The sequence below is a fragment of the Balearica regulorum genome, chromosome 5 (genome assembly GCF_011004875.1).
Source record: "Balearica regulorum gibbericeps isolate bBalReg1 chromosome 5, bBalReg1.pri, whole genome shotgun sequence".
NCBI lineage: Eukaryota > Metazoa > Chordata > Aves > Gruiformes > Gruidae > Balearica > Balearica regulorum.
Window position 1 is genome coordinate 8,113,833 of NC_046188.1, and position 23,361 is coordinate 8,137,193.

The 23,361-nt window shown below is 44.2% G+C and overlaps 2 protein-coding genes across 3 annotated transcripts in view; one reads left to right on the forward strand and one right to left on the reverse strand.

Annotated features, from left to right (window-relative positions):
• RHOJ (ras homolog family member J) overlaps positions 1-10,787 on the forward strand; it is a 63,636-nt gene extending 52,849 nt beyond the window's left edge. Inside the window, exons 4-6 of one of the 2 annotated variants that reach the window (XM_075753366.1) lie at positions 1,299-1,394; positions 2,203-2,395; positions 3,071-10,787. In XM_075753366.1, the coding sequence (XP_075609481.1) occupies positions 1,299-1,394; positions 2,203-2,349 (243 nt within the window). In that variant the 3' untranslated portion in view covers positions 2,350-2,395; positions 3,071-10,787. Of the gene's footprint in view, positions 1-1,298; positions 1,395-2,202; positions 2,661-3,070 lie in introns of those variants that run through there. The other variant, XM_010301481.2, reaches the window with a different exon arrangement.
• Positions 10,788-16,199: 5,412 nt separating this feature from the next.
• Positions 16,200-18,494, reverse strand: GPHB5 (glycoprotein hormone subunit beta 5). The gene is made up of 2 exons (XM_010305023.1): positions 18,291-18,494; positions 16,200-16,388 (listed from the first exon to the last, which is right to left on the reverse strand). The coding sequence occupies exons 1-2, from the start codon at positions 18,492-18,494 to the stop codon at positions 16,200-16,202; spliced, it is 393 nt and encodes a 130-aa protein (XP_010303325.1).
• Between the last annotated feature and the right edge of the window lie 4,867 nt (positions 18,495-23,361).

A 23,361-nucleotide genomic window follows, 5' to 3' on the forward strand; every position in this document is an offset into this window, starting at 1 on the left:
TCTGGGGCACTGCCGACCATTGCAGGGGTCTTCAGAGTGAGGGGGGTCCTATCTACCCCAGGGGTGGCTGGAGGCTGAGCTCTCTGGAAAGGTTTCCTATTTAACTTCTTATGTGAAATGCAGCCAGATTTTCCCATTAGAAGAAAACTCAGGAACTGAGAATGGAAACCAACATGCAGATGTCCCATCATGCTAGTCACAACTGGCAAAACTCATTCCATGTTTTTATTCAAATGTATATTAATGTGGTATCAAAGCATAAATGCCTATAGGGAGAAAAGATTTCTGACAGGCCTCTGCTGGGGAAAGAAAAAAGAATCAAACCCTGTGGTTAAAAGCAGAAGCTAAACTTCAAACTGTATTTTAAGAATGGGAATAATTAACCAAATGACTTAGAGACATGGAAAGGAAACAGCCTCCCTTATGCTTTAACATCAACATTGCAATTAGTGACTCACCGTCCTGCTTCTGTTATAGTGGATGTTAGACTAAACGATCAAACCACTTTATTTTGGCCTTAAAATCTATGAATCTATCAATCAAATAAAAATGCCTTAAATACAAATTTGCTTCCAAGACACAGAGTGGCTAGAAACAGTGAGAAGCAGGGATACGACCGTCTGGAAAATGTCCGAACACTGGACAGTAACCTAAGCCAAGTTAGAGAAACAGATCAAATTCTGGTCAAAACCAAAATCTTCATGCCATAGGAAAGTCCAATCATTCAAGTACTGGCTTTGTTTTCCACACTGGAATAATCTAAACCACCCATTTTAAAACAAAAGTATTACCCTTTGGATCACACACTCTGAAAATGGATGGGTTTGAAATGCCAGAATGCTTCACTTTGATGTTTTCCATGGAAATAAAGGATTTTGTTTCAAGTCAGTCAGACTGCGCTGCTCCTGTCTGGCCTGTCAGGGTGTTTTTCGGGTGATGCAGTGCAGGGTCGCAGCAGCCTCCCCTTCCAATGGGGCTCAGGCTTCCACCAACACTTTCCAAGATACATTGTGAGAGCCATGGAGAACTTCATTCTACTTATTGCAGCTACCTGAGCTGTGGAGCAATAACCCACCAGTAAGAATGAATTCACACTAAACAGAAAGAAAAAAAAAAAAAGAAAAACATATAAGGAAAGGAAAATACATGTGCAATTCATTTCTGAAGTATCATCTGAGGCTGGGAGGACAGATGCTTTTATGCGAGGACATGACTGTGGGTTCGTAAAGTTATGAATATCTGTCTCAAGAATTACAGCAAGGTGGTACTGAGCATTGTGTTTGTGCATTTTCTATTAGATTGATCTCCGGGATGATCCCAAAACTTTGGCTCGGCTGCTTTACATGAAGGAGAAACCACTCACCTACGAGCATGGAGTGAAGCTAGCGAAGGAGGTAATAGCTTTTTCGGAGGTCCCATGAGATTGATTGATCACGGCTTTCCATTGGGTTTGTTTCATCCGAGGTGAACTCCTCCGGGCCACGTTGGTTGGTCCCGGCCAGAGATTAAAGTCTCTGTTCAGACAGGCTGGACCCAGACACAGGTTGTGGCTCCTGAGCCTGCTGTTGCGCTGTGACACCCAATTGAGCTCTAAGCAAAGCAGCAAGGTACGCAGGGCAGCAGATGGCAGATGGACAGCAAAACAGATTGTACTGCCTACTTCACCTAAGTCAAGTGTTTCTCTTTCAGGCTTCTGGCAGGAGGTGCATGTGGCAAACCCCTCTCTGCGGTTACCTCCTTCCAAACTCGTCCCTATCCCTTACAAAAGCACAGACAACTTGATTCTCACTTACCCATTGCACTTCAAGCAGGAGGGAAGGAGCTCCCCACGTTTCTATGCTATTGCACCTTTCTCCTGGGAAGGCAGAGGGATAAAAGCCCTCCCCAAGCCCTGAAATGCAGGCATCTGGACCCTAGCCATTTCCACCTTAGATGCTGCAGGTGCTGTTACAGGCTCTGGCCCTCAAAGGTCATCGAGAACATCCATTAGCGTGCCTGCTCCCTCACTCAGGATGACCACCTGAGCTTGTCCCTTAATACCATAGGCAGCCAGATAGAAAACAGAGTAATGACCTGACCCCTTTTCTAAAGGTCTGGGCTTCCCTCTGCGGCAGTACACATACGCACGTAGAAAGATGCTGGAACAGGATCGCTCTGTATCTCCCAACAGTGCGTACTCACAGTTTCTCTCTCCTCTTTCAGATTGGAGCACAGTGCTACCTGGAGTGCTCTGCCCTCACACAGAAAGGCCTTAAGACTGTCTTTGATGAAGCAATCCTGACCATTTTCCACCCCAAGAAGAAGAAGAAGCGTTGTGCAAAGTGCCACAGGTGCTGCACCCTTGTGTGAGGTCACTTGGAAAGAAAAGCAAGATGAGTTCAATGAAACCAAGCAGGTTAGAAAGGCAATCAAGGTCACATGCAACTGAAATGGGGAACATGACCAGAAAGGGGTCCTTCTTACTCAAATATAGGAGCCCTTCATTCTGTGAAACCTCCAAGCTGTATCACACTAGGCCAACTCATGTCTATGTGCTTTCCTAACCCTCTAGAGTTGTATGCAGTCTGTTCCCACTACTGCAGACTGCACTGAGCCAACAGAAACCAAGATGCCTGCTCCTGCTTGACTCTTCACCTTAGGAATAAGGTGAAGGTGACATGTGGAAAAAGAAAGAACTAAAGGTGGTAAAAGAAACAAGAGAAACTGCATTTGTGGTCTTAAGCAAGAATTGATCAGAATTAGGAATTTGCAGTACTTGGGAATTGAATCTGAATTGACTGAAAGCACATGGAGATCTGTAGAAATCTAATATGTAAGATATAGACTATAGGTAGGATGTACTTTTAAATTACTTTTCTTTTATAAGACTCGCTAGTTCAGGATATACTTTAGTTTGTTCAAACTACATGGAATCAAAGGTGGAGTGATTCCAGTTTGGTTTCATTTAATGGTGAAACTTCACAGCGTCAGTATGTTTCTGCACCCAAGCTATCAAAATGGATCAACATTTACCTCCAGACTTAAGGAATGTTCTTACAACAAAAAAATGCAAATAACTGTATTTTTACAGGGGAATATTCAGGCTGAGCCATGTTTCCATAAGCTGGGAAAGGAAGAACAAAGTTGTAGCATTAATGTACTGAAACAAAGAAATTCTGCCACCAAAGAATATTGCCCTAGACATGAAACAGCAGCGTGGAACAATCTCCCTTCCAAACTGAGAACACGAACAAGACACATTGCCATGGCAACTGAAAATTTACCTTATTAGATCTGTTGGATTTCTACATCTCACCCAGCAGACAAAAATAGCAAAACCCAAAGAGCCAAAGGTCATACTGACTTCACGTGCTTTAAGGTGACCCAATTGCCTTAAGATTACTTTTTTTATGGAGTATCTCATGTAAAAAATCTCATCAAAATGGAGTTGTAAACATGTTGATTTATTGTAGTCTCCCTCCTCCCATTCATTACTTCTTTCTTTGCTCCCATTTTTCCATCTTCATTACTGTGAGCGCCGTTTAAGTTGCATCGTGGCTGCAGTCCTTAGGAGTGAACTTTCACACGAGTTGCAGATGATGGGCTGCAGCCGATAGCAGGGACATGGGAAGTCCACACCTCAAGGGAAGGGAAGCTGCCTGTTAGCTCTCTTTGCTGTTGAAAAAAGTGTGCCTTTTCACCAAAACCTCTCCAGGGAGCCTACACTTTTGCACATCACAGCAACGCAGACGCTCAGAGGTGAACACGAAGGGCGTCTTGTTACTTACATCTGCCTTTCGGTACCCTGGCAATGCCATGAGACTGTCCTGTTAGGGATTTCACTCCTCAAGCAGAAAATCACAGTGCCAGCAAACATAGATTTGAAGACCTCTGATGTAACTCCTTGCAAAAGCAGTGTCTGTAGTCAGCGTTTCCAGAAGTGCTAGGAGTAAGCAAGTTACAGCTGTGCACCCTCCCAGCCCAGGGACACGTGCCCTGCGCCCGCCCTCGCCCCACTCCAGGGGATTGCCAGCCCGCTCCCCTACAGAAGCACTGTAGCATGACTGAGGACACACACGCAACCAGAAAAACTCCCATGATTAGTGGTGAATTACAGACCCGGTGTTACTCGGAGCAATTAGCAACTTCAGCAGGACTATAGGAGCTGCACCCTTGGCGCAGAGAAGGGAACAAGCATGATGCAGTGCCCAGTCCTGCAGTCACTGAAGCTGATGGATCCAAGCTCCTCCTTTAGCTCAAATTTTATTTACCATGGACACGTACAGAAACTAGATCCAACACCCCAAAATGTTTCCAGGTAGAAATCAACAGTTCTCTCTGACAAAAGCGATCAAATTCGAGGCAGACGCCTTGTTGCTGTTACCCAGCAGGCTTTCACTCACCATCTCTTTCCCGCTGCACACAACCACGGATGAAAACAAAGTTGTGCTAAATCAAAGACAGATAAAAGCAAGATTTCCTCACTGCTGGCATTCTTTATGCACATTTTATATTTGGTTTTATTATGTCCCAGCCATTTGCTTCAAATGGACTGGCTGATAAAGCACAGCTCAGAGCAAGGACAGTGCTGAAGCCTGGTGAAGGAGTTCCCGTCGTGCCGCAGAGGCTGTGTTGCCATCCCCAGGCAGAGCAGTGAGTATTCACACAGCTGGGACATTGGCAATCAGCTGAACTATAACATGTAAAGAGATATAAGGGGAATATGAGGAAAACTAGGAGCAGAGTAAATAAAGAAATATTTGGGGAATGTTTGTTGGCTTACAATGTGACTAGAAGTCCACTGAAACCAAAAAAATAAAAAAGCTTTCAGCAGATTTCAGAGAAAATTGAGCTTCACTGTGATGCCATTTACTTCAGTGGAAATAAACTAGGATGATTACTTTGGTTTAGCTTATGTAGGTTGCTGTAGGGCACTAGCCTATATACAAGTCTCTGGTTAAAGTAAGTGACATCTGTTTTAGCTGAAGCGCAATGCAAACACTCAGGTTGGAGCTGCCAGATATTCTTAGAGCTTCACAAAATACGAAGGAAATAGCAATCCAGACTGACAGCTGAGCTTATCATAAAATAATGAGCACACTGGAAAAGTGCAATATAGCATTCCCGGCATGCATCAGAGAAAGCCACAAATAATCAAATATTTTGTGTGCCACCAAGTATCAGGTATGTCTATTAATACTAATGGGGTGGCATAGGATAGGAATATAAAATCAAAAATCAAATAAAAGTTGTAGCATTCAGGTAACTGCAGTGGTTTGAGGAAAATTCACTAAAAAACATATGGTGATGTAAAAGCTAAAATGCTACTGTCCTAATGTAACAAACTGCAGCACCCTGCACAAATCATTGCATAGCAGCAAAAGCAGATAGAAAAGTATTAATGTGCATTAAAAAAAAAAAAAAAAAAACCCACCGAAAAACCTGTTGAGGCTAACGAGTGTTTTATTTGCATTTACAAAAACAAGCACACCAAGTTTGTAAGGCAATAAAATGTCAAGTTTTTCAAGATGATTGTGACCAAAATTTGACATCTGGGAGCTGCAAGAGAGGGAGGGTGATCACAATCCACTGAGAAATGGCCTCTGCACTCCATTTGCTTTTAATTTCTCTTCCAACAAAAATAAATGGTTTTAAAATAACCATGGTTAATGCAGGTCCCATAAACATTATTCCTGTGTTAGGTTATGTGGCACTTACTCAAGGATCTGCCCTGTTACATTATTATTTTGGGGAGGCAGGAGTAGCACAGGACAATAGGCTTTAGAAAGGGATTGTAGGCAGATGTAAGGAGACTCATTGACTATCTGGCAAGTCATACCTAATACCTTTTCTAAAAGCCAACAGATGGTGTGTGAACAGGCAGCAAAGCTTATTTTCAGAAGTATCAAAACACCAGACACAGTGCAAGCACAGTCATAAGGCAACAGATATAAACTTTGAGTTATTTTCGAGCACCATTAGTAACAAGAAAAGAAAAATCAATAAAGGATTGCCAGGTGAAAGGAGATGGGTTTTCTCACTGTAAGATGAGCTAGGAATCAGACCTCGATTTCACCTTCAAAGGAACATGGTTGGGAGAGTTGTGAAGGCTATAAACCACTCAGGAACCTATTTGACAATGTCCTCTTAATGTAACTGATGTCAAAACCTTTCCTGACAGAGCTGCCTTTGCTAATAGTCTGCTATCATTTCAAAAACGCTCACAACTTGCAAGAAATCTGCTAGATCCTGTAAAACCCATCTTCTTTGGCCTCTTCTGAAACCTTAATGTTCTACCAGGAGTTGTTAACCTGAAATTGTAGTCCCAAACACAGTCCCCAGAAGGTTTTCATGCAAACTTCTGCAAGGAGATATTAGAGATATTAGGTATCAGAGATATAACATCCCAAGACATTAGAGAGTTCTTATCACATTAAAACAACCTACAGATGCCTCTGCCCTTGAGAGCGCTGCTGAAGCACCAGGCCAGTGGAACTGGGGCAATCCTGTGCTACATCACCACTTCCAGCATGACCTGAAGGAGGTCCCACAAAGACTGCCATAGTTTGTCCTGTGCCTCCCAGAGCTCAGAAAAGTTGAGGACAATGCAAGAGCAAGGCTCTAACCCCATGCAGGTCCATCCAGGAGCATTTCTTCAACTGGGTATAAGTCCCATGTACTTATATCCTCCAGGAGTGGTAGGGAGCAGTTCTCAAGATGAGCTGTCCCTGGTTGTCCTATGTACCAAACACTCCCAGACCTTCTCTGTCAGCCCTGTAACTATCTAGTTACAGTAGTATGCAGCTTATGAAGAACAACCAAGTACAAGCTCTTGCCTCGCATTGCTTTGAATTAGGCATGATGTGAATCTTTCCCTCGACTTCCACGTGCACTGGTCCTGATGCAAATCTTCTTCTTGCTGGTGGGAACTGCAGAATTCATTCCAAGTCCAGCATGACAATCAAAACAATCATTTCAGCAGCTGTCATTGATATTTCTCACCTTTTTTCTCTTTCAAAGCACTGCTTCAGTTCAAAATAAACACAGAATTAAATACAGCACTGCATCTTAATATGCAAGTTATTCCAAACACTTTTATTAAGAGGCTGGATTTTGGCAGTCTTCCTCATATTGAAGAGCATCTTACTTTACAAGGGGTTGTCTCCAACTTCCTCATGTCTCATTCAATCCCAATGATAGTGCTCATGTAAATGAGGGAGACTCAATATGACCATTGGTGACCTGCCCTTGTAGGTAACATATAACAAAAATCTCTTCTAGCTGCTCCAGTCTTGGTGGCCTGTGTCCCCCAAAAAGCAGTGATTTCCATTCCCTGAGACTGTACAAACCACCTGGTATTCTGTCAAGTTCAGCACCACAATTTGTCTGGTATCTGCAGTCTCTAAGAAGTGTGGTAGAGAAGAACCAAGAAATGAGCTGGGAAAGGAGACAAGCCTTGGGCATGCTGCTACACAGACCAAGCAGGACTCCCCCAGAAACTGCAACCCAGTTCTAGGCAAGTGGCTTAAAAACCACCCCATGGGTGGGAAAATGACCACAGCAAATAGAGAGCGAGAGGGAAGAAATATTTCACTACCAGTGACTGTCTGTTGACAATGATTCATGGGCTTCACTTCCAATCGACAGCAAACTGTCAAGATCCCACCCAAGATATTGTCCCAAGACTCCAGAGACTGAATTTGAGAACCCTTTACAGGAGCTTGGAAAAGGTTGCAGAAGTTCTTGTAAACTATTTCCATCGCTGCTTCCCTTCATCACACCCAACCTCGTACACAGCAAGTGATACACTGGCCGATTACACCAATGATCTAGCAGATGTATTTTCACCATGCAAGCTTCCACGTCCTTACCTTACCTCTAATTCAGACATGAAAGATCCCCCTTTGCTTACATAGCTTCCTTATCCGTGACCTTTCCTGCAGGTTTTTTTTCCCAAGTGGCACAGCAAATACCTCTTGATTCACCATACTGAAACTTCATCTGAATTAAAAATAAATTGCAATGGCATCAATCTGTCTCAATCCAGGCTTGTTTAAAAGCACATTTTTCTTCTCCAGCAAAGCAATCAACATATGCTCATGTTGGCCCAGGGACCATTTGTTCAATAAACAGGTAGAATGCAGGAATCTGGCTGCACGTGCCTTTCTCCCTGTATTTTTCTTTTCCCTGAGGAGGATTTGTAATCTGTTTTATCCTACATTTAAAAAAAAAAGAAAAAAAATCTGGAAATAACAGAACATTTTCTTAGTTCTGGAGGAGCATCTGCTGTGACAGGAGGTGAGCATGGAGTGACCTACATCAGATAACTTCTAGACACATTTGAGCTCTACGTAAAAATGAAGACAAATCTCTACTATAAATGTTTATTTTCCTCTTAGTGAATAAAGACCCTCTGAAAGCAGGAAAAAGCCTCCCACTGATTTCAGTAGCGGCTTGTGATCTCAGCTGTCTTCACCTATCAAAACAAAACATGAATAGAAATATTTTTGCATCAAAAAATTGGGACAAAAACACTGATTAGAAGTAATGAATGCAATAGATTAGCATCTACACTTCTGCTTTGGGGGGGAAGAGTTGCAAAATCAGGGTCCAGAGCCACAATTAGTCAGTTTGATCCTAAAAAAAAATAAATTTTATTTTAAGATGTTAAAGGGACACCCATAACTAGGATGAAAAAAACCTTCAAATTCTCTTTTCTTTGTCTCAGTTAAAGCTTTCAGAAACATGTGAACAAGTATCTATTTTTTTTCTGGGCAGTTGCAGGAACCCCACCAGAAGATAAAAAAGAGCCATAACCTCATTGTAAGAGGAAAACGAGCTCACAAACCCATATATCACAGAGCAACAAGCAAAAATCATATGAATTGCTGTCAATGGTGAAAAAGCTCTTTAACTTTGAAAATACGCTAAAACTTTGAGCATGATCCCCAGCCCCTTCTAGAATGTGTGGACTGTAATGTATGTTTGGCTGCTTCTTCTAACTATTATTTTAGGGTGGGATTTTCAAAGATGCTCTATGTTGGCTTCATTTCAATTCTCATGAAGACAATGGAACATTTCAATGGGGTCCATACATGACTAATGCGGAAAGCATTTGAGAGTCTTTACGTTTCCTCCTTTTCTGCCCTTTATTGTGGCTGACCAAGCTTTGAGCACACAGATACACTGAGCCAGGTCCAAGAATATTTTATACCTTTTGGCTGCTGGTTGTGGTCTCCCAAAAGAAGTTAGGCATCTGGAGACTTTGCTGATCTGATCTTTAGCTTGAGCTTTGGAACTGGATTTACAACTCCTCATTTCAACCACTACTGAGACTGAAGATGAAAATGATTACGTTAACAGTGTAATATTCAAGACAAATGGGAATCTTTGCTGAGTTTGACACTGCACTCACTGCTGTCACTTAATTTCATCTCATCCCATTCGGGATGCCAGATTTAATTTAGCATTTAGTTTTGCCAAAGATCAGTTTGAGTTCTCGCTGATATCAACACTGGTGAATTTTGACTTTGATCGGAGGTTAATGAATTCAGAGTAAGCAGTTGTCACCAGTCTACAGTTTCCAGATCTTCTAACACAACAGTTATTTGTACTAATAACAAGTAGAGATTTTAGTCTGATGTCTGTCAAAGTAGTTTGGGTGTAGGCCATATCCATAGTATGACTGTCATATCGTCTCTCCCAACACTTTTCCCCAAAACAGGCAGCTGCTCTAACTGCATTACAGAACTGGCAGGCACTGAACTGCCTTGTCAGTATGGTGTAAATGAGCCCAAACTTTTCCCAAACTTGTAAATATTAATTCATTAATAAGCAATAACATAAAGCTATGTGAGAGGGGAAAGACACCAGCAAAGTCTTCTTCACTCGTGAGCAGAAGTGATCTAAGGTGGTGAGCCCAGGTTGCCAGGTGGGAGATGCTCCAGAGGAAGGCATAGCATGGTGTCCATGCTGCCCCAGGAAGCATGGCATGAGCCTGGCCAAAGGGCTCGGAGGTGCCTCCGTGGAGTCGTGCTGGGATACCTGGGGCTCAGCAGCACCTTGAGACTGGGAGGGCTTCAAAGAAGGCTTCAGAGAGGAGCAGGGACTTGGACCTGAATTGTCCTCGAGTGCAAGGGTAACTGAATCCAGTTCAACCTGTTATGATGTTGATGCACTTGTCAAATAGAAGCATTCCGCTGCAAAGAGATTCTCTGCTCCCCTGAGAACACAAAGACACAAAAAAGTTTCCTTTCTTTTTGTGTAGTACTTCAGCAATACTGAAAATAACTGCAACAAGTTGTTCTAATTGAGTTTGTGAAGCAGATTTAAGGACCTCAGCACAAATCAGGACCTAACACATCATCAGTCAGTTCTTAACAATTTAAGAAAAACAGTGATTTACTTTACTTTTGATGTGAGCAACTGAATTTTTCTCTCTTCAAAGTTGCTGTGTGCAATATCACTGGAGTATGGGGCTGGTAAAACCAAAGGATGAGTACTAAAACATTATGCCTGACTTTTGAGTAATATATCTTTTTTCAAAGATTAACCAAATCTACAGAATTCATGTCAAAGCAATAAAATTTCAAACCAAGGAAATTCAGTTTTCCAGCAATTATGTTTTGCTTAGTTTTAAAATCATGTAAACAGTATTAGTTTCCTATTTACAGCACATGATTCTGTACTCTTTTGCTTATCCTCTTTTAAACATGTAATTATTGTATATTGTAACTGCACATTAATATCGTCTATTGTACATAGTTTATTTTAACAAAATAAATGTATTACTAAGTATTTTGACAGCATCATTTTGTGAAGGTGTGGGGCTGTGTTTATTTTCCCAGACGCTAATCATGTATACCTTGCAGGACATTTCAGGTAGGAAAAACACATATAGCAGTACAGGGCTGCTTTTGGGTGGTCCTGGAACGCGTCGCCTGCGGGAAGTCAAACAGGAGGTGACACCGCAGAGGTTTGCTCCTCTCAGGCGTTTCCTCTTGGGAAACTGCTGCTTAACCAAATCCTCTGCAGCCTGGAAACTTGGGAAGGTGGAGATGCGGGACTGGCTCCCTGCTGGCACTCAGCCTGCAGCTCACTCCCGTCCCAGGGTACCCCGCAGTGACTGGCCTGGAGATGTTTAGTCTCCCATCTTCCACCAATATTAAGGTGGTTGGTTGGGTGGTTGCTCTTTCAGATAGAACTTCCCTTATTTTAATAAGGTGTTCTTGGCATTACTGTCTGTGGTCTCCACTGTGATATCACAGCGTCGTAAGAGGATATTTTTCTTCCCTTGAGTAAATATTTAAAGAGTTTTGGAGAGAAGACGGTGTGCGGCAGCCTAACAGGCACTGGAGCTCTCTTGGTAAAGCAGCTAAGAAATGCGTTAGCCCAAGCTCTAGGAGTTTTGAGGGGAGTTTGTTACTCGCTGACAAACCTAACACACAGATAACAAAACCCTCCAACAAACCCTTGCTGATGGTGAGGAAGATGATGAGCTGTGTAACCGTCAATCCAGCAGACAGGGCAGGGAGAGTCAGGAGAGAAAGTAAAATGCTTAAAGGGCTGAAGAAGTTACATGAGGAAAGACAGCTCTTAAATGCTGGACTGGAATCAAGAATATGACTGGCTCTAGTCTTCCAGGGATTCAATGTGGAGATGTGGATCTTATTTAAATTTATTAAAAAAAAATAAATTAAATTAAAAAAAATATATAGTGCCTTTGTTACCCAGCTTTTTATTACTACTGGTTTCAAGACCAGAAACAATCCCACTGAACAGCTAGTCTGGTCTTCAAATTAAGACTATAAACACCACCATTCGTGAACAACATCCCCAATACTGATTGATCTAAAGCAAGTTTTGCCCGAGAAAGGCTCTTTTTGTGTTCCTGCAGCTTGTGAATCTCAGCAGGCTTAACCAGCTCCTGCCTCAGCCACTCACTCACAGAGCAAAGACAGAGGGTGGCAAGGTCTATCCCTAATAAAAAGGCACTGCAGCCCAAATCCCTGGCTGCTATAGATGGATACGTCCCCAGGGGACCCAGGACAATTCAAGAGGGCACAGCACGGGCCCTGAATACACTTGTTTTACCTGTCCCTGGAGGAAGCTGGTTTTGGTCACCAGACTTTCTACACCCAGACTTTGCCTGGGAAGCAGCAGCGTGGAGGACCTGCACATCTGGGGTTAACAACAAGGTGCTGAATGCATCCTCCAGAGCAGAAACTTCCTAAACTGCTGCCTGCTAAAGCTGGGTGGATATAGCTGGGGAAGGATACCTCGATACAGCCCAGATGCTTTCACATTTCCCTGAGCATCCGCTGCTGGCTACTGTCAGTGGCAGGATATTGGGCGAGACAGCCCTTTGCTCCAACCCAGGGCGGCAGTTCCTATGTTTTCGTGTGAGTACAATGAGAGCAGGAGGGAGCTGCCTGTCCCGTCCCCCCGAAAGAAACCCAGTCAATGCAGGAAATGCCTCCAGACAGGCTTCCTGCCCTCCCTCTCACTGTAACTCAGGTTTGAAGATGGGGTAAAATATATTGATTTCTGACACGATCGATTCAATTAAATATATTGATTTCAGGCTGGCTGGGCACACCAACTACAGCACAGGAGCACAGGAGCAAGGGAAGCTGAACTTCAAGACCCAGTGGACTTTTCCAGCCATCATATAATAGCCATCATTGTCAAAAAAATCACAGCACTGCAGGACTGTGACTATTGCTGTTCAGGTTAAAAGAGCAACAACCAACCTGAGAGATTGAGTGCTGTGCAGGATACAGGTAGGACTCATCACAAGGGACCTAGCAGCTTATACGCTCCAAAATGCACTGAGGAGAAAAAAAGTCATCTGTATCATCACTCCCAGTTTCCAGAAGGGAAACTGAGGCACAACAAAATCCACTGATTTGCCTCTCCTCACCTGGCATGTTTATGACAGAGCCAAGTACAATCCCCAAGTTATGCAGTCATGCCTTCTCCTTATCTGCACCTTCTCCTTTCTGAGCAGGTAGATGCAGCCATCTCCCTTCTTACAGAAAGCCTTTCACTGCAGCAGGTATTTCAAGCTGGGGCTGCAGGACTGTGAATGGTTCAACATCGAGGCTTTGCAAAGAGCATCTCTCTGGTCATGTTTTCTCCCTGCTTTGCAAGTACACTTCTCCCAGGGAAGACAAGTTCCCCTTATACAAGTAGAGAAAAAAATCTTTGCCTTGCTTTTAGGTGGTGAAAGTCATGCCAGATTAAATGTGCAGTGGCAAATGACACTTTTAAGATGTCCACGCTGCAGCCTGTGAGGATTTTTGTCTGATTCTGGTGATCAGTGTCCAGGTGAAGGAGACAACCAATGTGCTACGAAAAAACAGTAATGGTTTCCATGGGAGAGATAATATGTGAGATGTGACAGCCTCCATGACAAACACTCCTTACAACGTTCTGCACCAAAGACAGAAGGGCTGTTTAGTTTCTTTGGGTGGGTGGGAAGGTGAGATTTAAATGTGTGGCTTTAAGGACCCTTAAAATGTCCCCAGGGAGATGAAGATGGCTTAGGAAGGGGCTTCTCATGCTCTGAACTGTGTGGGCTATTTTGTCTGCCTGCAAATTCTGAGCAGGACATAATATTCCAGCTGCAGCATAAAGGATGTGAAAGCCAAAAGACCTGGTCACAAGTATCAAAATTGGTGGGAATTCAACCAAATGAAGACCGAATAGTGTAAGAACTGCTGGAAAAAAAGTCCCAGAATTGCAATTACCAGCAGCAGGAATGAAGTTGGCTTCTTGAAACTCACTATGGTGTGCCCACTTGTGGGAACCCAACAGAGCTGGATGAAGAGGGAGGTACACTGGTCAAATGGGTTGGTGGGCTCTGGTGCTGGTTGTACTTTTGTCACCCACAGCAAATCCACAACATCTCCATTCATTTTTGCTCTCCTCCTTAAAAGACCATCTAGAAGTGTTAGCTTGGTTTCAGCCAATACATCCTTCCCACTCTTCCTCTTCCACCTCCCAGTCTGGCTGCTACTGCATCAGTCAAAACTCTCCTTCCCAGCAAGCAGTGTTTCCTTCTGAACATTTGCTGAGGTTTCTACTGTCTCACCGTATCTGGGTACAGCCCATATTTCCTGTTGGCTGCAAAGGAAGGAAGTTTGCCACTTTCTAACCCTACTTCTAATCCTGAGATGACAGCACAGCCAGATTCCGTGAGAGAAATCCAGAGAAGGAAATGACTTCACATCAGCATCAAGGAGATGTTTTGCAGGTGTTCACAGGTCTGGCAAAGAGTTTGTAGGAGCTCATACATATTCTACATAAGAAACCTCTACACATAAATAAAGAGGGACACATTGCTTTCAACTGCTTTCATACTACAATTTCGAGGTTTATTGAGGACACAAAATAATTTGCAGGTTTCCCATAATAGTTGTGATGCCAGTTAGAACAATAACAAGATTAGACGGATTCTGAGATACAATTTGAAACAAAACACAAGGACATTTTAAAGGCAGTAAACCTCAGCAGCAAACTGCTCCTGATGCTGTTTGACGCAGCAGTGTCTATTCAGAATTACAGAAGGCAGAGTGAAAAAATCGCCTCCTTCTTACTCAACCACAGCGCAGCTTCTACAATCCCACACACAAAAAAAAAAAAAAAAAAAAAAAAAGTTGACAGCAACTAATACACTGCAGTTTAAATTAAATCTGTCTCAGTGAAGACAGGACAGCTGGGGAAGTTTCAAGCACACATCCCTGGAAATGAAGGCAACTGCATCCAGAAGACAAGGCACGTAATTGGGGGGAAGGCAGGTGCAGCTATTACTCTCAGCAGCAATTCTCTCCTAATGGCTATCTGAGAAGGTGTCTTTGTTTTGTAAGCTCCTGCGAGCCCCTCTCGCTTGGCAAATTTTCCTGCTTTCACATAATTTCCCATTTTGTTCAGGGGAGAAATGAGGGGTGAACATGGATCTGTCCTCCTCCAGGTGGGAACCAGAGAACAAAGGCACTTAGGTGGCTGTGGTCACCAGGAGGCTTTTGCAGCAGCTCCCAGGTGTGTCCTAGTTTGTAAATAGTGGGTCTGAGGAGGCGTGAACCATCCTTTGGCGTGTCTGCTCTCTTTCCTGTCCTGGGCTTGTCTCACCCACGTTGGCCACGTTGCTGGCCACTCCACAGCTTCCCTGTGAGCGTGGCTGGCTGTCCCCCAGCTCTGTGTGCACCTTCTGAGGAGCAGGTCTCCACGGAGCTGAGCAGCAGAGAAAAGTGTGGGAACACCCTTTGTAGCCCACTCTTTCCCACCACCTCTGCCAGGGACTTGCTGAAACCAAATCACAATCGTCGTGTTTTGGCTTGGGCCCTCTAACTCTGGAAATTGTCAGGAGAGACTCTTTGGGCTCTGCAGAGTCTCACTGATTTTAGGTGAAGTCAGTTCCCCTCCTATCCCTGGACAAAAGCAGATGGGAAGGTATGTACTTTTGGGTTTACAGATTTAATGTGTTTCTTTCTTCAAGGAATTCTCTCTTGTGAGGAAATTTTCTTTTTCAACAGAATAGCTCCAATTAAGCAAATCATTGAAATATGTGCTTAACTGTAAAAGTCCACTGATATTAAACAATTAATTAATTAATCATGAGCTTAAGTACTTTGCTGAGTCAGAGCTGAGTATGCATTCTCCCTAATTTCAAGGTAGCAATTTGGATACCCGTTTCCATTTCATTGGCCTTAAGGACTTTCCTTTGACCCTTACTCCTGATAGACCTCAGGGTAAGAAGCACTAATGGCAGGGGCAAGGTGGCAATGTTGGTAATTGCATTTACATTACTGGGAAGGAGATAAAACCTGAATAAAGAGGCTGTGGCACAGGCTGCAATGCGTCTGTGGCCTGTTTCCACCCCCCCAGTGACTGTTTAGTCCATGTGCACTTTGTGCATGAAGAAAGGTCACACAGTGTGAAAAGCCTGTAAGGAAGGGAAACTGCATCAATTTATTTTTTTTTTCTCACAGGATTTGCTATTGTAAGGCTGTGTACTACATTTCTACAGCAATAATGCTTTGAACAGCATGGGAAGTGGGGATTAAAGCTCATCTGCCCAGAAAAGTCAATGATTAGGAGCATTACAGGGTGAGATGAAATTCTGGACTGACTTACACCCTCTGTAATGCTGGAGGTACCAGGGCAATGAAGCCAGGGAAGAATTCGACCCCTCCTCGCCTGACCTGGGAGAGGAGAGCTCAGGCAGTCTCGCATTCGGTCGTCGTAGTGGAGCAGATGTCGCAGTCGCAGCGGATGGCCACCGGGTAGGTGTAGAAAGGATCCACATCTGGGGCACACTTGGGCAGCTTCACTGTCACCATCTTGGTCTCATTGTAGGTGCAAACACGATGGTAAGACTCAATATAAGGCGGTTCCAGCACCGGCTTCTGTGGGGGAGAAGTACTGGCCTCAGGCAAGAAGCAAGACAAACATCTGGAGTCCCAATTTCCTCAGGGGGATTTAGTGTAAACAGGGGAGCCACTGGATCAGGTGGAAGGGGCTATGGAAATAATTTTTAGGTTACATCCTTCAACACCTGCCTCTTGGAGCCCTGCCATGGAACGGAGTGGGTGTATGTGCATATTTCTGTTTGTTTAAAGCATAAAGCTCCAACTAAAGCTGCTTGGAGGAAGACAAAAGCCTATCCAAAAAGCTGGTTTTCAGCAGAATACTAGTGTTTTGACCAAATGTGCAAGTTTGCCAAAAGCAACTGCTTTCTTCCAAAAGGATTGATTTTCCATCAAAGAAAACACATTCTGCTGGAAACCCTTCCATGTACACGAGCTGCCTAAGAGTAGGGGTGCATACAGGTGCCAGATGGATGTTTTTTTCTCATCCAGACCAGTCTTCCCAGTCAGGCTGCACGTCCCACAAAGCCCAACGGATGCACTCCGTTGGGGACACACTTGGCACAGCAGCCAGCACAGAAGTCTGCAGTTCCTGATGAGAAAAACAGCTTGGCCAGAGACCTCAGCCATCAAGAGACAATGGGAGCCTGAAGGTCCTGAAACCCACACTCCTATGTTGTATCATGATGGCATTGCTTATGCTGAAAAAGGAGTTTTTCCTTGACAGGAGCACCCATTTTCCAAAGACTCCAATAAGTCTTTGGAACAGCAGCACAAACAAGAATGGGACCCCACTGGAATCCCCTCCCTTGCACAGATGGGAAACAGCATAAGGTAACACAGCCAGGAGACATTTTAAATTTCTCTTTCTTTCCCCTTGTGCTGTGTAAAGAGCCTGCCCTGGGAACTGAGAACGATGGCATGGAAAAGAACAGATGCAACGTTTCAGCAAGAAGATATCCAGACACCCTCCCTCTTACCAACCCCCCCTCCCCTCATCAAAGTACATCACGGTGCTTTCTAGAAGCTGTTGAGCCTACAACCAGATGCATTCAGCTTAACTACATCCCAGTGGTATTGCAGAATGGTAAGAGAGTCTGCAAGGTCAGTGCTGCCAGAGGAGCTTGGGAGTAGGGGGGAAACCAGGTAACAAGAGGTCCCTCAAAGGAACCTTATCCCACCGGGGAAATCTGGCCACTGGTGGTCTTTCCCCTCGTCCCACCAAGCAGTGAAAGAGAGCAATCAGAGCTGACACAGAGACCCTGGCTCATCCTCTGCTCCTTTATACAGAGCCCTTGTCTTCACGTGCACAAAATCCCTCTGGAGTCACTTGAAACTTCCCTGAATAAATTAAACTGGATCTGGCCCCTTGAGCCTTTCAGTGACAGAAAGGCGAAGAGAGTCAGGAACTTGTTCTCTGAAGTGTGTGTAGATGTACTTATGCTCTTTCTTTCTCCTCCTGTACCTCCCCAAATTATAACTACTTCATATTTGTACAGAGCTGTGACTTAAAAACAGGACCAAATTAGAAACAGACGTTATCTTGGGGATTTGCTTTTTGGAACAAAATATATTACCTATCAATTGGGAGCTCCATCTTAATCTCAAAGGATTTTTTTCCAGTAAAGTAATAAAGGCCTCCTCTCCTTAAGTGGTTAAGCTATAAGAGGCTTTCAAATTGCATAATAACAGTATTGCATAAGTGCTTCATTAATATCATCACATGATGTGCATCCCCCCTTGAGGCAGTGGAAGGAGGGAGGAAACAACTTACAGCAAAGTGCTCTGCTGCGGACGAGGTCGTGGAGCAGGACACAGCCCTTGCCTGTTTCATAGATAGCCACCAGCTATTTAGTTTAACATTTGGGTTTGTTTTTTTTTTGTCTGAGAGCTTTTCTTAGCGGAGGAAAGCACCACCCAGGGATGTCGGTGCAGCCTCACCTCCCAGGTCTCGCAGCGTCCCCAGCACGCGTCCGTCGTCACCCGCAGCCCCCTGCAGCCAGGTTTCTTGGCCAGGAAGGTGAACTCGCGTACAGCGCAGCCGACGAAGGTGCGCAGGTCAATGGCGGAGGTCTCGAGCGTGCTGCCGCAGCCAGCCAGCAGCAGGAGAAGCAGAGTGCCCTGGCTCACGCAGTGGGGCTTCATGCTGAGGCAGAAGGGAAAGAGAAGTGGAGGGCTGGGAGAGCACCAAGAAGTGCAAGTGCACAGGCTCATCTCCAGAGCTGGGATGCCTCTTCCTCCCCTCAGGCAGGCCATTCCCCATCCTCATTCAGCCCAAGAGAAGATGGGCAGATGTACAAATGAGGGTTCACCTACTCCCAGAAGGGGAAAGTCTTAGTGAAAAAGTCTAACAGACAGTAGTGACATGCAGACCTTCCCTGCAGAGCAGTGGGGTTTGCCTGGAAGAGATAAAGCCACCCGCCAGTGCCTCAGACCCACTGAAATCTCCATATTGCAAGTCTACTTTGCAGGAAACACTTTCCTACCTCTCCAGCTGGGTGGCCCTGAGCTTGCACCAGGCCAATGGTTGGGTAGGCCTTTTGTTTCTCTGTCAGTGCACACACATGGTGTTGGTTGAAGACCCTGGCAGTACTGGCCCTGGCAGGGTCAGTCTGGATGGGCTCTGTCTGTCTGTCATCCACACCTACGGGAGGTGGCAGGTTCCCTACTTTGCTGCACAGGGAGGAGGCAGAATGGCTCCAGCTCCACGCCTTCAGCAGGGCTAGGTCTGCAGGTAACACCAGCATTTTGACGAGAGCATTTAATCCTGGTTTTATCCCACTTACCTTTTAGGATCCAAGCATCCCTGAATTTGTACTATAATCTCTGGAGAGAGATCAGCACCTCCCAAAAGTGTTACTGGAGTTGCCATTACCAATATCCTGAGCACTGGACTTGCGGTAGTCCCCTCCCAGGGCTGCAGCCAGAGACGCAAATGTAACTGCTGGTTGTCCCTCCTGCACACAATGCCCCACCAGCCAGCTCAGACCCAACCAAGGCTGATAAGCTGGAGAATGGAGCTGATTAGATGGACGGGGACATGGCCAAGGTGACCAGAGGAGGCTTGAACTCCTCCTACCTTCCAAGCAGCCCAGCATTGGCCAAATGCTCTGATGCTTGCTGCCTTTCTATCTCAAACCATCATTGAAGAAAGCAACCAGCCTCTCTGGAAAACTTTCTCCGTCAAAACCAGAAAGCTGGAAAGTAGGTCTAAGCCACAAGATCCATTTTATACCTCACATGCTTGCACTGCATTTAAAAATATCCACCTAGAAACCCCAGATTTGACATTTCACTTTGAGAAAAGTCACTACAGCATAGGGCACACTGACCCGGGTGCATTGAGCTGTGTCCTCAGCTGGATAAACTTCAGTTAAATGAGCTTGGTCTGCCTTTTGCCTGACTGATGTTTGAGTCTCTAGGCTCCTGTTAAACCAAATGTTTTAAATTTGCTAAATCAGAGTTTTAGATCAGTGATGTTTGCTACAGTGAACCCTTTGTATATGTGGTCACACATACGCTAGTCTTACATGTGATTAAATGACTGCATGCTTATATATAAGCTTCAACAGAGTTAAAAAAAAAAAAAAAGAGCTAAAATTCCTTATTTTTACAAACAGATATCTGAGAGCAAAAGAAACAAACTTCAGAACAAATTGAACATTTATTCTTTGCAAAAGAAAACTTGCTGCTTTATTCATGAGCCAGAGACATCCCATGGAGCAAACACAGGAGCACACTCACCTAACTTGTTGGAGTCAGATCTCCTTTTGCAGCTTGAAATTGCAGATGGTGTTTCGGGACGTCAGAGTGAGCGGCAGGAGACCTGCACGGCAATCTTTGTCAGCTCTGTGCTCAGTAGATCTCCCTAGCAGCTGCTACTAGGTTGCTTAATTGCACACATTTATAGAAAGGGTCTTGTCAATCAAGGCAAGACAGAGGCAGATCCTTACTTGAACTACCCAGGGCATCAAAGTCATTGACTGTAAAGCAAGCTGCTTCTTTCCAACAGCATTAGCTTAAAAGGTATTGTTTCATAACATCAGCCCCGAAACAAAAGGGATATCTTGGTGAGTGAAATAATGAGTCTGCACTTGGGCAAAATGGATCTTCTTTTCCATAGTGGAATTGCAACACCTTTGTGAGGAGATTGGCTCTGAAATAATCATTATCCCCTACTTAACAAGCCCTGAGTAAACACCCTGAAGGGAGACGCAAATATTTGTGCGAACAAACCCCCTGAATTTTCATCAACTCCGTAAGACCTTTTTTACTTGATTTCTCTGTGCAAGCAAGGGCAAGGGATGAGGGGAGGAGGTGTGAGTTTGCAAGAGAAGCAAAAGTTCTCTTGACGAGCCAGGCAGCTGTCACACAGGTAAGCACCACTGTGCAAAGGAAATTTGGAAATCATGTCCATTGCCTTCACCACACAAACACGAGTTTCAGCTATGCATAGGACAGAAAGAAGCTGAGGAACCTTGGTACTATGAAAAACTTGCTGGTCAGTGAGTTCATAGGAGACGAGCAGCTGAGAGAAGTGCAGCCATGAGATCACACGGTGACCTCAGAGAAGTCACCTCCCTTCCCCGCCACTGGCTCACGGCTGGACAGTGATTTCCCAGTGCTGCCTGCTCCAACACCCAGGCACATCCAGAACAGGCACGGTGTCAGTGATTACGAACCCCTCGGGGTGCTGCTGTTAAAGGCAGCCGCAGCAATACAACCCAATTCTGAGAATGGAAAACACAGAGAAAACCTTGATTTAAATAAACCCCATCCTACGATATTTTAGAGAAAAACAAAAAAAAAACCAAAACAAAACAGCATCTGTTGGTGTCCAGAAAATGCATCTCTTACCACATACAAAACAGTAATTACTGCAACTTTATAATTTACTTTACAAGTATCAGATGTATACTTCTGGTGGGTTGTATTCAGGCCTTCTGTAGCATGACGTACGGAAACTAGCAAATATACAGAAAATCTGACATTGCAGCATTCAGGACCAAACGAGGTATATTACGTAGGTGCTCTCCCTTTTTCAGGGTGAATAACCCATGGCTCAAGGTCCTTGTTTCACTTCCAAGGTCAATCATCTACATTTGGCGCAGCAGCAGGACTCGTATTCATGCCAACACCTCCTGGGAACCCACAGAGCACTTGCTGTACTTTCCTTTTTAGCTTGGAGCAGCCACTGCTCGGCTTTTTTCTTGCTACTACGCAGCCCTGCTCTTTCCCTGGTCAGTAAATTACACTGGTTACATGCACACAGGCTGGCACGTAAAAGGCTGGTTATTCACCTTCCTGATTTGCTTTTCTGTTTAAATTAGGAATCGGTGATTGGAAGAAGTGAAAGAGGGAAGCAATCCTGTTGTCCACCATCAGGTAAGACTTGCACTGACTCCTCGGGACATTTTGCATAACCAAGGGCTGCTGTCCCCTCTTCAGAGATGACACATGGCAGCAGAGCTTTACCTAAGCTTATGGGAAGTGCTGCTGTCTGCACCAACACAACCGAATCAGACCATGATCCTAACTTTTCTCCTCCTTTCACCTTTTCCCTCCCCAAAGTTACTCCTCTTAACCACATACTGCTAATGCAGCAGCCAGGAGGTCCCTGTCAGGACTCGGGTTTTATCAGCCGTACAAATGCTCTGTCCTAGAGCCTGCAGCGAGTGGGCGAAGCTTTGCATGGCGAGATAGTCACCAGAGTGCAGGGCATTCTCGAGCCGTGAGTCTCCAGGCGTGACATGAGTCCCTCCTTCCAACCTCAGCCTCCAGGCCTTTGCAAACACCTCCTGAAACACAGAAAAGCAGCAGGCATTAGGTGCGATCGCCAGACTGACATCATGACATGGGAAACAACTCCTTCAGAAAATTAATTCACTTAACAGAAAACCACAGCAAACCAAAAAACTCAAAGCAAAAGTTAAAAAAAAGATATTTTTTTTTTTTTTCAAGAGGAAGGGAAGAATAAAGGAGAAAGGAACAGAATTTTTACTAAAAATTTGAAAACTGTCCTGATGTTCGGAGGGAGGGGATGTTTAAGATCATTCCCAATATTCTTGCTCATTGTTATTCACAGTCTTGCTAGCAGTAAAGCAGACTCCAGCTTCAAGTGAAGACCCATCAGGCGGGACACTGGAGGAGGAATACTGAATGGCGGTAGTGTGATGGTCTCCATAGATGTGATCCAGACATGTCCTGGGCACCTTTTTATCCAATAGGGAAAAGCAGGAGATTCAAAGCCAAATCAGATCACAGGGAGGTCAAGAGAAACAGCCAAACTCTTGCCACTGATCTAGAAATATCAGCAACTTTCCCCAAAAAAACCCCTAAAACTTTCGCTGTAATTTTTGCTAACTGAAAAAACTAGAAAAGAAGCCTTTAAAGGCTTTTTAAAAATATACTGTTTAAAAGTTCCTGACTTGCAGAGAGAGCAGGTAAAAGTCAAAATATTGGTCGTAAGTTCCCTTTATTTGATTTTGGAAATGTGCCAGCAAAAATCAGCCCAAGAATAGAGACAGGTTCAGGAAATACATGCCAGATGGCAGACCAACCATCTTTGACAGATCCCTTTTCTTCTATGGATTAGAAAAACAGGTGCTGGACTTTCAGTTTGTGTAATTCAGTTTGGATTCACTGACTTAAACTATCCAAGATTCTGTTCTCTTGTCTCCATTTGTGTAAAATGAAAGAGAAATTGCAAACTGACCCCTCTCACTTATTTTCTCTTTTGAAAATCCTCTCTATTCATGGGACAGACACCAATTTCCAAAGGATTTGCATCATGTCTCATGAAAAGCATGAGTGTTGGCTTTTTCCCAGGCAGAGTTTTTTATTGTTTTGTGGGTTTTTTTAATTTAAGTTAATTAATAAATATACCACCTACACGTACACCTGGCCTTCAGCGTACATCAGAAATTTAAAAGCTGCGTATTTTTTTCTTTCCTTGGATCTTTTAAATTTATTTGAAATAAAAGGTGACACATAGATAAAACTTGTAAAGGTG

Excerpts from the sequence above, each read along its gene's own strand:
- GPHB5 (XM_010305023.1), bottom strand. The coding sequence starts at position 18,494 with ATGAAGCCCCACTGCGTGAGCCAGGGCACTCTGCTTCTCCTGCTGCTG. Across the intron at positions 16,389-18,290 it reads GACGCTGCGAGACCTGGGAG|AAGCCGGTGCTGGAACCGCC; the intron begins GTGAGGCTGCAC and ends TCTCCCCCACAG.